Raw genomic sequence first — 15,343 nt, forward strand, 5'->3', positions numbered from 1 at the left:
ACTCTTCCAAACAAAAAGAAAAGATGAAGTACACCAAAATAAAAGGTAAAGATGTTAATATTCTGTAAAATCTATATATAATAAATGATCAAGATAACACTTATAAAATTCTTAAAACTGGGTCAAAATTTGTTATTTAACCTACATTCACTCAAAAAGATTTTTTGGTAATTTCACTTGACCAATTATTATTTTCTGAGCTAGTTTTGCAAGGAAAAGTGATGCCCATGTTATTATTATTTTCTTAATGCAGGGGAGGCAATTAAAAACAAAGAAATGAATACTTTCTGTTCCTCATTTAATGGTTCCCATAGAGACAACAGATACACAAGATCAGAGACCGTTTAAGAGCTTGGTTGCTTGACCTTCTTGTTGTGTTTCTTGGCAAAGCGCATGTTTTTCAGAAATTTGGGATCGACCTGAAACAAACAAAAGTTATCGTATTAAAAACAGAGCAGCCTGAAAGCATATTTGATTGTTTCTGAAGTAACCATAATTTATGTTAACAGCATTGTGTTCCTTTTCTATGAACACCCCTGCCAATGTGATGCAATTTAAAAGGCAAAGTTCCTAATCAAATTGGCTACAATATAAAAAAAAAACTTTCCAGTAAACAATAAAAAGAAACTTAATCTTGGCGTTCTTAAGAAGTTAAAGAGTAGCAACTGACGTCAGATGTATAAAATGGCAGATGTATAAAAAATACAAAGAAAAATTCCACTGGTTTGGGCAATTACCTGCATAAATTTTATTTCTAGGTTCACTTTAAAAAAAGTCAGAATCCTGTCATCAGTCACAACATGCAAAAGCATGGTACATCATGAGGGGATTGCAAAGTGAAATATTTGATAGTCACAAAAGTGATCTTAAGTAATCTAGTCCAGGCCAATCAAATTAAAAACAATCGTCAATCAAATCTCAAGAAATCTAGTCCACATCATTAGGATGAAAATCAATCATCAATCAAATCTCAAGTAATCTAGTAAAGGCCATTAAGATGAAAATCAATCGTCAATCAAATCTCACAAAATCTAGTCCACATCATTAAGACGAAAATCATGTTTGTGCATTAAGTGAAATGTCTTGATGATGTAGAACACAACTATTATATCCTATAATTAGAGTCAGAATTTTCTTGACATATTTTGCCATTTTATATGTCCATGCCATGACTGGATGGAATGGATTGCATCCATCAGTTATTACTTCCTGTTTTTGTTTTCATAATTTTACTTCCTTTTTTACATGTCTGATGCATATCTACAAGCAAATTTCCAGTGGTTACCCAACATCTTTGGTAACCATGGGCAACCAGGCTAGTGAAAATGTTGAACCTTGATAAGCTCCATTAAAGTTTGCAGATATAAGGTGAAAACTGGACTTGGCTCAGGTCTTCTTCAAGTAACGCACTCAGAAACATATCAATTTTAGTGATTTATCATAATTGTAATGTTGAGCAACAACATAATTGTATTTATTAGCATATATTACTTATTGCTCTCAAAAACAAGCAGACACACACAATCTGAACAAGTTCTCATCAACAACTGGTTATCTTTTTGACCAACAGAACTTACCCCTTTCAAAGAGGGATATCTGTACGTCTTTGGCCTATAAATTCCATTCCTGTGCTGCTTTTTATCTGTAAAAAAAAAAAAGACCAATTCATCATCTACCTTTCCAAATATGAATTTTCAAGGGCTGAAATCTCTATAAAAATCTACTTGCCCTGTAAGGCAAGTAGAGGTCCCCTGCCAGCCCTTCTGTGATACAATGTGGCATTCCTTAAGGGATGACCTGTGGTGTGTAGTAGAATTCAAGTCCTACTTTGGGTGTTGGAAAATCGTGTCTTGTAAAGTGGATCACCTTTCGTGAGAAGAGCCACTCAAAGTGATAACACATTTACTCAAAAAGTAAACTCATAATCACAGCTTTGATAGATATATAAAATCTGATAATATTGATGACTAAATCAATCATGCAAAAGGTTGTTTTCTAGAACTTGTTCCAGCCTTTCTGCAATACAGGTACTTCCCAAGATATGTAAACTGCGACATATATAAACTAGCAGATATGTAAATGAACCGTAAATGTGCACACAGACCATTTTGTGATCTTTGAATTGAGTGTACCCACAGAATATAGTTCCGCATCTCCTCTAGTGTACATGTGTAAATCACCTGTAACATTTTTTTCATTATCTTCAGAATTTTTATTGTGTTTTGTTAAAGTTACCCTTCACCATGATGTCAAAGCATAAGAACAATTCTAGTAGTGACAGTGGAGTCCACAATTATACTTGCAGAAAAGTATAAACAAGGTGGACAAATGTCGTCAGCCATTGTTCATGAAATTCGGGCATCCTATATCAACTCTGAATAAGATTGTACAAAACAAAGCTTGCATCAATGAAAGTACCAAAGGCTCGGTTTCAGTTTCCCAGGAAATCAAGGCTGCTGACGGGGAGACTGGAATTACCCTACATGAATTTTCAAGGAATTATAATAGTCTCGATGCAATAAGAAATACTGCATATGTATGGGATGAGTTAAAGTCTACAACAATGAATGGCATTTGGAAGAAACTCTGCCCATAAATGCATCACGACTTCAAGGGATGATCTGAAACAGATGAGGCAACTCAGAAGTGTGTGCAACTGCAGCTCAAGGTGGAGGAAGAGGATGTTATGTAACACAATGAAGACTTGATTGAACTGGAGGCACACTGGGAAGCAGAGGAAGAAAATCAGGTAAAAGAATCACCTGCTAAAGTAAAGAAATTTACAGCAAAGGGACTAGCTTTGTCATTTAAACTCACAGACACTGCTTTGGCCAAAATTGAATCAAGGATCCCAACACAGAGAGGTTTGAAAACCTCTATCACTGTATCTATGCTGACTTATCCAGCTACAAGGCAATCTATGAAGAGAAGAGGGTGTCCACCCAGTCTGCTCTTGGTGTGTTTACTTAGAACAGCCACAAAGTCAAGAAGAGAATCTTCTGACTAGCTCAATACATATAATGTAAGTTGCGGCATGTATCTATTATATGAGCTGTATTAAATATTAATTTTTTCATTTTTGCATTGTTTGTTGTCATCTTTTGCTAAAAAGATCTAATCCGTAAACATTTTGCATTTAAAGAAATATTGTTTCATTTTTTAGTTCTTTTAGTGAATTATTTTGCTAAATAATTACTCTGTTAACACTTAGTTTTTAAGACTATTTCCTAACAACCACCGTATTGATTAGATTACCTTGTAGACTACACTGTACAGTACTGTACATATACAGGGCTCACATTTAACACAAATTTCTTTGTAGTCAGAATGACTAGTATATTGAGAAATTTACTAGTCCTGCCAAATCTTTACTAGTCCTGTTCACAAAACAATGTCACACAGCTTTCATGTACTTTTACAGATTCAATTTTAAAGTTCGAAAAACCCGCAACAAAACTGGTTGTTTTCTGTGTGTTTGTTTTCGCGAATTGCATACACCAAATTCAGAACATAACGTTCCTTTCCTTGTAATAATTCAGCCATTTCCTCTCTTCTGTCCATTTCTTCTGAAATTTTCCATTACGCTTTTCCCTATTATAAGAATTATTCCTCATCATTCTCATTAAACTTTAGCTTTTTTTCCAGTGGCTGAACACCTATCAAATGCCACATTTTGCCTGTCTTATAAGGAGGGAATTGTGCCTTGTTTTGAAATACAAGATGTTATAGTGTAGCTGATGCGAATTATTTAAAGCAAGAAAAGACATGGCACAGTGTCCTTTATTTAAGAAAGTCAGAGCAAGAAACACATTTCAAAACATGTGTCTTTGCCCCCTCCCACAATTAAATGGCCTCTCCCTAACAAAGACTTAACTTCAGCGGATGTTCTGCATGATCAAAGCAGTGGCTATTGTAAACACTGTTATAAAATATTAGCATCAGAAGATAGTGTTAGTTTCAGCTTGGAAAAGGTGTGTTCCCATCAAACGAAGCCATCTGACACTCTGCGCGTTGTATTTAACAGCTCCAATTAAGGTATCATAAGTTGGAAGTTTGGTAAATGTTCCTAATTAATTGAACCTCAACGTATTGTTGAAATTAATAATAAGGCAGAAATTGTTCAAATCTTAGATGCCCATGCTCAGAGATTTTAATTCCCAACAAATGTACAGCATTCTGCTTGGATATCTCCACGTGCATTCAATTATCTGTTCATTCTTGTAAGGAAAAAATACAAAAACTATTCTTATCATCATAGAAAAAGTAGTTGTATGGAAAGGATGTGTCAATAACGTAATCGTAATAAACGGATCTATGTCTTATAATTATTTCGATGGAAACGTAAAACATGTAGTTTCCTGTTTGTAACTGTTGGAGCGTTTGGTTAACGAGCAAAAAAAAGAACATTAAACAAAAAAAAAACGTGTATACCGCTTTGTAGTTTGTTACTGTGGTCGAGTGAATATAGCGATATCACGTCATTTTTTTCATTTAATTCATTATCAGATTGTCATTTTTTTTCATTTAATTCATTATCAGATTAATTAGGATCAATTACCTTCTGTTGTTAATGACAGGACCATAATTTGCGCTGTTAAGTGAAATGCACAAAATCGAATGGATTCTTGTTATAGAAATGCACCTTTCCGAGGCAGAAATTGACTTCATGCTAATATTTTATGACTGTGTGTTTATAATGGCCACTGCTTTGATTCTACAGAACATCTGCCAAGTCTTTATTAGGGAATGGCGTAAACAAACGCTGACTATTGATAACCAAAACTTACTAGCCCGTCGGACTATTAACATTATGAAAGTTACTAGTCCGACAGGAAATCTGCTAGCCTCGGGCTAGCAGACTACTGCTAATTTCGGGCCATGATGTATGGTTGCAATTACGAAGCTATCCATATATAACCTAGTAAATCCAACATAAGTAAAAAAAAAATGCATAACTAAAGGTTTCAGGAATGTGACCCTAATGTATCTCAGAGTGTAGCTCTACAAATGTGGCCTTCTTTAAGGTTTGACATATGGTGAGGAATGTGTGTGTGTGCGTGTGATTTGGATTTTTAACATAACTTTAACAGTTTTTCAATCATATCACTAAAATGTCTACAATGTACCAGTTTATAGTGATGTCTCGCACTGGGGCATCATGCCACAGACATGTAGCATTACGTCCCACCCAGTCACATTATCCTGACACCAGGCCGACCAGTCCTAACACTACCCTCTTAATGCTGAGCACCAAGCGAGGCAGCTGTTAGTACCATTTTCAAAGGTCTTTGGTATGACTCAGCCGGGTTCGAACCTGCAACCTCCCACATCTGATGCAGATGCTCTAACCGCTATGATGTGACTGGGTGGGACATCATGCTAAATATCTGCAGCATGATGCCCCAGTGCTAGACATCACTCAAAACTGCCACACTGAAGACATCGTAGCAATATGGCTGAAAAATTATTAAAGCAATGTTAAAAATCCAAATCACATCACACATCACATCTAACCGCTAGACCATTGGAGCATATGGTGAAGCAACAACTTATTAAGAATGTGCTAATCTGGTGCTCTATGGCATGAAAGGTTGTTTTCTAGAGCTTGTTTAGAGACCCTTCTAATACAGCTGTAAATAATTACAAACTAAGACCAGTCTGCTATGGAGACTTGCCGATTAAAAATTGAGTCCTTTGCTGGAGGTGAGATGAAAAGTAAAGACCAGCTAAAAATGATTCTGGCAGAAAGACTCAGGCGTTTTGAATTTTTAATGGTCTTGTTTAATTGCTATTGAGTAATTCAAGATGTTTCAAGTTTTAAGTTTATTAAATAATATTTAATCTATCTCACGCTTACACTAGTGCAATGCAATACTGGTTAAAGATATTCAGCAATGCCAATGAACGTCACCAAAAGTGCAAAGAGAAACTCTGTATCAGGGTACACTGCATATGCCAATGAACATAAATGCTACCGATCCCTTGAGTAGGGAGGATACTGATAGAGCAATCAGACAGTGGCTGACCTCAGGACCTGGAGGAAACGACTGCTTTATGTGAAAGACTTTGAGAGCTGAATAAAGGCAAGTCAGTTTAATATGCATTTGTTTTTAACTTTTCATATCTGAAGTACAGCAATTGCAAGGTTGAGTGAGAAACAATAGAAAAAACCACACACAAAAACGAGACAATTTTCGACATAAAAATTTGTGGTAGGGTTTGTGCTTTTTCTTTTTTGTCTAAACTATTTTCCTTCAGCACCGAGCAGAGCAGCACAATAACTTTGGTTGAAATCCAACACTCATTCGTAAATTAGTTCTGCAGAAACCAATGTTATGATGATGGACAATGCAGGATGTCTGAACAGCACCATTTTCATTTATGACCAACTAGTTGTTTGGAAGAAATTAGTATGTAAAGTTTCATGGCATAAACAAACTTGTGCTAATGGGCAGACATCAGACAATGGTCGACAGGGAATGTCATCAGCTCTTATGATGCATGCCAAGTAGAACTAAAAAAGGATCAAATTTTTGCCACAGGTAAGTGTATGATTTGGATTTTTAACGTAGCAATAATAATTTTTCAGTCATATCGCTATGATGTCTGCAGTGTGGCAGTTTATAGTGATGTCTAGCACTGGGGCATTGTGCCACAGACATGTAGCATGATGTCCCCCACAGTCACATTATCCTGACACCAGGCCGACCAGTCCTAACTTCTTAATGCTGAGCGCCAAGCGAGGTAGCTGTTAGTACCATTTTTATAAGTCTTTGGTATGACTCGACGGGGATCGAACCCACGACCTCCCTCTTCTGAGGCGGCTGCTCTAACCACTAGGCCACCAGATAGGTTTGCCACAGGTATAGTGGTAATGTAGACCTCAAATAATCTGAGAACTACACCTCCAGAGCGGCCAAGGTTGCAGAAGTCAATTGTACCCTAAAATGTTTCCATGTTTTAAAAGGCAAGTCAACACCAGTGACATCTGTACAAAAAAGGGTAAATGACTTTTGAATTATTTAATTCAATTCAGACAAAATTTAGAATATAAATGTGTCAATTATATACATTTCAGTTTGAAAGAAATAGGCTCAGTTTAAACAAAAAAGGAAATAATCTAGGCCCTTATTAAATTCTGAAAGCAAAGTGGTCTGCTTCATACATGGCCAGCCCTTCTGCTTGGGGAAAGTGGCTGAATGAGATGGTTAGACAAAGGGAGACAATAGTTATGAAAAGTAGATGCATGGGTACATAGTAAGAAGTCTACATTAACTTCAAAGCATTTAATATCTGCATTTAAAAGTAATATTAATTATTAAAATGGTTTTTTTTTTTGTCTTAACAAACTTATTTCAGGTAAACATATGTTAATAGTTCTCCATTCTTCCACATGAAATTTGAGTGAAGTATTCATCTGACATAGCCATTAAAAAAAAATGTAAAAGAGAAGAACTCAACAGCTGTGTGAAGCCCAAAACATGTCATCATGTACTTTAGCCCACACTTCTTTCAGTAATAAATCCCTGCAAGATAATCAAATTACTTTACCATATGAATTAAATATTAGTTCTGGCTATATCAAAATAAAATGAGCCACTTGTAACATGCAAATCTGACATTCTGGGCTAAAATGCTGGCTGCATGCCACATGGGAGGCTGGCTAGACATGGGGTAGTTTTTCACTCAGTCTCATCAGTGCCGAAAGAGAAAGGAAATCATGGGGTTTCCTTGTATGTATAACGCAAAATCTTCAATGTAAATACGACTACAAGTCTAAGCAGCCAGGAAAGTTCTCTAACCCTCTACATCTAATGGCACCTTTGAATACTAGTTTATTACATTTGTAAAATTTGACGAGACCAACAACAATTATACCCAAACCAGGTCTCCACAATATTATTGTGACTGCACCATTACCTGAGAAACTGGTCATGTTACTTACTCTGGTTATGACTTGTGTGGTTCTTTGATTTTGCCATTTTCTGATTTCTTTTCTACCCCTCTGATTGTGCCCAAATGTAAATACTGAAAAATGAAAAAGATGGAATATGTGTACATGTATATTAAAAGTACAATGCATACAATGACACTTTGTTACTCATTCAGTGTTAATTACAACAGTCACTTCCAAAAAATGCAGAATAATTATTGGCTAAAATTTGCAGCATACTACTTTACACAAAGCATAACGTTAGAGGCTGGCCTCATTCAGTTTCGGCGCCGAAAGCTGGCAAATGGCCTCTTTCACATAGCTGCCAACCTTCCAGGCTCACAATTAGTGAAAACAGGGATAAAAAGTCGTGAATTTGGACATGAATTCGTGAAAAATACCATGACAATAACTCCATCCACTCTGACCACTCCGACCCTCAACACTACACTATATCAAGTTCGCAAAATAAAAATAAAACACTACATATGTGCAGAAATATTTATTTATCAAGACATGATACTGTGGCAGACTTGAACTTCCTCAACTGCTTGATCATAAATTTGTTTTCTAAACAGTTCTGACTTATTGCCTGCTGGTTGATCTTGGGGACTAAAATTGCTGACAAATTTTTTGCAGCTAAGGAGGCCCTAAAATCTGTCTTATTTTTCCTCACTAAAGAAAATACTCTTTCGCTGTCACTGTTGCTGTGAGTAATGCACAGGAGCTGCAGCATTTTTGGTTCTTCCACAGGAAAATTTGGAAGCGGTTTTAGAGTCTGGGAACATTTGTCAGAACAAATGTTTAGCATGGTCTCCAGCTGATAAAGGTAGATTGTGTTCGACAAGAAAACTCACAAATAATGCTTCAGCGTTGGTAGCCTGCAGGTCTTCTGCAAATGGTTTAAAATATTCCAGAGCTGAAATCTGAATTCTTAATTTTCCCAACTTCTACGTGTTTTTTGCAACCGACATTCTTCCTCACATCACCTCTGCGATGACACACTGAGTGCAAAAAGCATGCATGAATATCAATGTTTAATGGCAGAATGCACGGCCAATTTTTGATATATTCCAAATTAAACTTCACTTTTTGAGTAATACATTTCTTTTTCCTTGGTGGTGAAGACAAGACATTTTCAAAATCTTACATGCGAGGCTGAACGGTAACTCAAATCAGTGTTTTGACGCATGCGCGGAGCAAATTTCCGGTTAGGCCTCAGTTTCTCTCAAAAGCATTTGTAAAACTAGTCTTATACATATAGATGAAAAGAGGCTAAAATGCTTGCTACCGGGCCAACTGTACTAATCGGCTGTAGATCTACTAATATTGTGACCAGCAGTACCGGACCGTTTCGTTAACTGCAAATATCACGACTAGCGCTGAATGGGAAATCGGTTATTTTACTAAAGATTTAAAATAATTGAGGATTGGAAAATTCATGAATTTTTGGCTTACGGCGTGAATCTGTGAATCGCTGAAAAAGTGGTGAAATTCAAACCAAATTCGTGAGGGTTGGCAGCTATGCTTTCAGCATAGTTTCTGTTTCAGCCAAAGCCAAAAAGTTAGCTTTTGGTTTCGGCCAAAACTGATACTGACTTTCGGTCATCAGCCGAAGATCTATTTTAACTTTCAGAATGCAACGCCAGTGCTGCGTCTATTACTCTGCCTGTCAGCCGGTCAGTCGACACTAGGCAATTCTAGGCACTGTTGCATTTCAGTCTACTTGCGTGTTGAATACAGAGATTTCGAAGTCTGACAATATTGATGATTTCAGTTAAACTGTAGCAAATTAATCTGTGTGAAGTAGAAAACTGAAGTTAATAAACAGATTAGTTAATCACAGCAAAGAATGTCGAAAAATGCAGTGTGGGATTACTTCACAAATATCGATTCTGATGCAAGCAAGGCGTAGTGCAGAGAAGGCAACAAACTGTTATCACTTGGCAGCAATAAACCAAGACTTCAGCCAGTTTCAGGCTTGAAAGGTCATCTGGCCAGCTGCCACAAGGAGCTCCATGGTACGTCTCTCAAGAGGTCCATGAACGATGGAGCAGAGCGTGCCTCGAAAAAGATGATGATGGAAGAGAAAGCGACTAAACATGCATTACCGAATTTTGTGCCGACGTCCTCGACATCAATGGTCAAGAGCAGAATGGTCTGGCCTGATGACCATGTTGCAGTTCAGCGAATTGATAAGTGCATCATGGACTTGATCGTTGTCAACATGTTACCCTACTCAGTTGTTGAAGTGTAGTATTGCATCATGACCCAGGCCTATTTAATAAATCTTGTGTTCGGCAACTTCGGTTTATCTTTCGGTTTCAGTTTCTGCCAAAGGTGTAGTTAAACTTTCGGTTTAGGCCAAAAGTCAATTTATAACTTTCGGTCTGTTTAGTTTTCAGCCGAAACCAGAAATTTAGTTTTGGTCGGCCTCTACATAACTTACAGAGATGTCTGATGGCTGAATGCAAGGCCAATTTTTGGTGTACTCCAATCTATATTTCACTCTTTGTAGAATGCACATCTTTTTCCCCCGAGATGAAAACATTTTAACTTGGGTAGCTTAATAATGAAATGGTATTAATCCATTAGATGAAATGTCGAACGATTAATGATCAATGGTGTCGGCACATGCGTTGAAAAATATGAACTCATGTAAATTATGATACATGCTAATCTGTCAATATCTAAAAAGTTCCTACATTCGTAAAGCTGTCTTTATTTGGTGTGTGTTATAAAAAAAAGTTGGGCCCTGGTTTTTTTTTACAAGTCTTTGTTGTTGTTGCTGTGGGGTTTAAAGCCATTTTTCAGCACATGATAGGGTATGAATGATGGCCAGTAATAATGGAGGATGAACCTGGGAAAACCTCAGGAAGAACCACCGACCCATGAGAAGCTACTGGCAGACAAGTATTTGAAAAACTTCCATTCTAAATATAAATCATATCCTTTACAATGCTTGCTACAGAGCAAACTGTAACAATTGGATATAGTTCTACTAACATTGCGACTAGCATTACAGGACCGTTACGGGTATCAGTGACCACTGCTATTTTGACTAGCACATTACAGGATAAAATTAATTTTATTCATGGTTTAAGCCAACTGAGAATTCGGGAATTCGTGACTTTTTGCATGCAGCATGAATCTGTGAATTGCTATTGAGAGTTGTGAAATTCACACCAAAATCGTGAGAGTTGGCAGCTCTGCTCTTGACACCATAAAGTTATGTTTTTGCCAGCCTTCACTTACCCTGAAGTCTTTTCTCTAATAAATTCAAATTCACACAAAAGAAATGGACCTGTTTTCAAGTTTTGTTGGCCTACATTTCAGTTGGCTGGAAAACGATGAAAACTGATAATCCCGAAATCTGGTTAAGATGAAATATTATTCTTTAACAAAATGAATAAACATATATTATGCATATTGGAACTGTAAGCAATATTTTTTTTCATACAAGAAACATATCCATCACATGAACTTACTTAAATATACTTCAGCATACCTCGACTATCATCGTATTGCAACAAATTCAAATGTATGTCAACGGAACATGAAAATGCGTCCATTTGCTAGTGTCATATTTTCATTCCACCAGGATAAAGCAGCACAGTAAATATATTAATTACATGTAAATTAGTGGAAGAGTGTCAATATAGGCGGCCAAGCATGAGATATTCCGGAAACTACAACTACTCATTCCGATGTCGACCGACACCAGAACAGGCCATACAAGGCTGTTATTTGGATAGTAAGACATAACACTAAAACAAAAAGAACATGCACTATGTCTTACATTGTAGGACTACTCTAATGATGCTTTTCTTTTTCACCATTCCCATACTTGCTTCTCATGTACACAAAATCTGTCTGCTGCTGTGGCAGTTATTTGCTTTGATATATTCAATAACTTTTAAGTCTGAATGCTGCAACATAAGCAGAATGCTTTTATTTCCAACATTCATTTGAACTATTGCCCATGTCAGAATTGCATCCATTTGGAAAAAGTCATCAGAGTAAGTCCAGTCCAACTAAAGCAATTCACATTAATTTGTGAAAAAGCGTTGACATGGGCTGCCAAGTTTGTGAGATATTACTGAAAATATGGTCTCTCGTTCCCCTGTCAGTCGACGCGCCACACAACGCCGTTATTTCGGCTGCAAGACGTCGACCTAACCATAAATATTAGAAGACTATATTGTTGGACTAATACGGACAGTACTGGCTAGCAACCAATTCTCGCCGCGTACCCATTGTCGCCAGTGTTGTTATCTAGAAAAAAGATGCGTACCCATTTAAATCATAACTTACTAAGTACTTTTACAGGCATAAATAAAACTTCGTGTCCTCTCGCGATATTAGCTCTTTTGGGACAACTGGTACTTAGAAGCTAACGCCGCGAATGGACACTACATGGCAAAATCTGCAGCAAATCTTAAGTAGATTATAAAATTTTGCTGACTAACAACTGTAACATAATTTTTTTTCACTAATGCATACATTTCAACATAAATGTCTATATTTTACACACGAAAACGAATGGCAGACAACACGGGAGTAACAACTTGTTTACTATTTGGAAAAATATGCAATTTATATATAAATCCTGGTTCAAAGAATAAAAATAAACATTTATTTTGTTAATGATTCACTTATATCGTTGAACTCTTATAATAAAATAAGATGGATAGAGATTTTAATGCAAACATATATTGTGTTACCTTTTAGTATTTAAAACGGAACCGGAAAGGCCATTGTCACGGTGTTAGATTAAAATGATCAACATAAGAGTAAATTCCATGTCACGGAAAATGGAGGGGTGAAATCAAATCCGGTATTTCTCTCTCTCTCTCTCTCTCTCTCTCTCTCTCTCTCTCTCTCTATATATATATATATATATATATTACATTACATTACTTTTTAAACATTACATATCCTTTATTTTTATTAACAGAAAAATAACTTTACTGCTGTAGAAATTTCGCTTACAATTATTTTGAAGAAAAAAAATGATAAGTACTTCAGTAGAAAATGGCACATAAAAGAGGTTTTTTTCTTCTTCTTCTTGTGTTACTCATCATCATCTAAATGTTGGTGTTATTATTATTATTATTGTCATTATCATCATCATTATTATTATTATTATTATTATTATTATTATTATTATTATTTACTTTAAGCCTTGCAGAAAAGAGCGTAACTTAAAGTTTTGTCTGTACTAACTAAACTATTTTGTTGACCGCTCCAGTGGCCTATTGGTTAGAGCGTCCGCCTCGGGTGCGTGAGGTTGTGGGTTCGATCCCCGGCCGAGTCATACCAAAAACTTAAGAAAATGATACTAACAGCTGCCTCGCTTGGCGCTCAGCATTAAGAAGTTAGTGTTAGGAGTGGTCGGTCTGGCGTCAGGATAATGTGACTGGGTGGGACATCATGATACATGCCTGTGGCATGATGTTCCAATGCTAGACATTACTTTAAACTGCCACACTACAAACATCGCAGCGGTATGACTGAAAAATTGTTAAAGCTACGTTAAAAATCCAAATCACACTAAACTATTTTGGGTACTGACTTGGCGCTTCTCAGTAAAGTGGAGGAATACTTGAAACACTTGAAAACACAAACAAACAATTCTGCCTGACGTCATGAAAATGTTTTGCATAGCGTCACGTGCAAGCTGGTCTTCTAACGAAGCCTGTTTGAATCTTCTCAGTCTATCAGAATTTACACCCTGGTTTCAAAACACAAAAACATGTAACATTTACTTTTAGATTCCGAGTTTCCCCAATCAAATTCGATGCAGATTTAGCTGTTATTGAAGGGGTTAACTCAGAATCATCCAATAACTCCTCGTGCAGCCAATAACACATCAAATATCGCTTGAAATGTACAAGTTCAAGTTCTTGGATATTTTCAAGCCAAAGGATGCAGCTAATGATTTTGTCATGAACGTCCTATTGGCATATAAATCCTAGTGGCATGGTTGTACAGAAGTCAAATATGTCTCCAGTTTCTGTCATATATCTGGATCTATCCAATCAACATCTTCCAAGTGACCGTCAAGTGTGAAAATGATTTATTAATAGTCAAAATGAAATGGTCCAAAACACACCAGTTTGGTCAAAGACTTTCAAGATTAAATTCTGCTCATACCAGGCTCATGTCTGTGACCTTTGAAAAGCTACACAAACTCTGATTTAATTTGTAAAGATCAATAACTCATCCCCTACATTTTGATTATTGTATTCAACAGAGAGTATCAAGCCAGTTTTTTATATGAGTTACAAACCACATTAAAATCGCTGATTAGACAAACCGGCCGTAATCCTGACCTCTTCAGTCTGAAATGAAAAATAAATAGTCTCCCTTTGTCAAGACAAAAGAGTTTGCGTTTAAAGCTGTTTAAAAAAGAAAGAAATAATGAGCCGTAGCGAATATTATACGCAAATAAAGATGGTAACATGCACCTGAACTTTGAAAGAACCAAGATTATATGTATTTTTAAAACAGTGCTGTTGTTCATCTGTAGTAGTTTCTTTATGTATGAGTTTAGTGTCACACTACTTTCTGCGTCTTTTTGTATATTTCAGATGAGGCTTTTTGAAACTGCTTCCTGAGGTATGAAGTCTGCAGGAGACAGGATATGTCAAAATATACAAAAGTTCTGCACATCTTGCAGGCATGTAAAACTGGAGGCGGGACTTTCGTTTCTCCTTTAATTGCTCCTTCTTTAAGTTCATTAATTCTGTAATGTGTACATTTCTACGTCTTTTGTCTCGTCTGCATAGAATAGGCTTAACTTTGGTTTATACTTTTCCAAGGAAGTCGCACTTGTTATTAGCCTAGGCGTCTACATTAAGTTATTGCATATAATTCTTTTGCACCATTGTTGCATGTACAATATTCAAATGTAATGTGTTCATTGTGGAGGGTACAGATCGTCATATGTAAATTAGTTCATAAGACACATTTCTACACGTCACACAAATCGCGTAGTATTTGAAATATGCCACTGCTGAGCAGGCGAGGCATGACATTCTGAGGAATTATTATTGCAAAGTATCTATTTGTATGTATTAATGATAATATCTGCAATGTACTGTATTATATTCTTGTTGTCTAACCTTGACCTAAGTTCAAACAATTGTAAGGCTGGTTTATAGGTTGATTAAAAGTTAGATCTCTGACATAATGGAGGCTCTACATATTATAAATAAGGAATTTAACGTGACTTTCCATAAATCTATAGGTACAATAGGAATTTAACATTAGGTCGCCATTTACTTTTTAGGATATATTGGAAAGAGGAAAATATAATGTTAAAATTTTGAGATACTATTCAACACTGACTTTAACATTACTCTCCAAAACCCGTCTGTTTGATTACTATCAAGCATCCGTACTTAC

General features: G+C 36.3%; 1 protein-coding gene across 1 annotated transcript; it reads right to left on the bottom strand.

Moving 5' to 3' along the window:
* Positions 1–281: 281 nt before the first annotated feature.
* LOC149804086 (large ribosomal subunit protein eL29-like) lies at positions 282–12,729 on the bottom strand. The gene is made up of 4 exons (XM_089954032.1): positions 12,658–12,729; positions 7,946–8,028; positions 1,578–1,642; positions 282–419 (listed from the first exon to the last, which is right to left on the bottom strand). Exons 2-4 carry the CDS (start codon positions 7,980–7,982, stop codon positions 345–347), a joined length of 177 nt encoding a protein of 58 aa, XP_089810158.1. The 5' UTR covers positions 7,983–8,028; positions 12,658–12,729; the 3' UTR covers positions 282–344.
* Positions 12,730–15,343: the final 2,614 nt, after the last annotated feature.

Source organism: Sinohyriopsis cumingii, chromosome 3 (assembly GCF_028554795.1).
Source record: "Sinohyriopsis cumingii isolate HCF-2022 chromosome 3, ASM2855479v2, whole genome shotgun sequence".
NCBI lineage: Eukaryota > Metazoa > Mollusca > Bivalvia > Unionida > Unionidae > Sinohyriopsis > Sinohyriopsis cumingii.

Coding starts and splice junctions, on each gene's coding strand:
- LOC149804086 (XM_089954032.1), bottom strand. CDS start 7,982: ATGGCAAAATCAAAGAACCACACAAGTCATAACCAGA. Junction 1,643..7,945: donor CCACACAAGTCATAACCAGA/GTAAGTAACATG, acceptor TTTTTTTTACAG/ATAAAAAGCAGCACAGGAAT. Junction 420..1,577: donor GATATCCCTCTTTGAAAGGG/GTAAGTTCTGTT, acceptor TGTTTGTTTCAG/GTCGATCCCAAATTTCTGAA.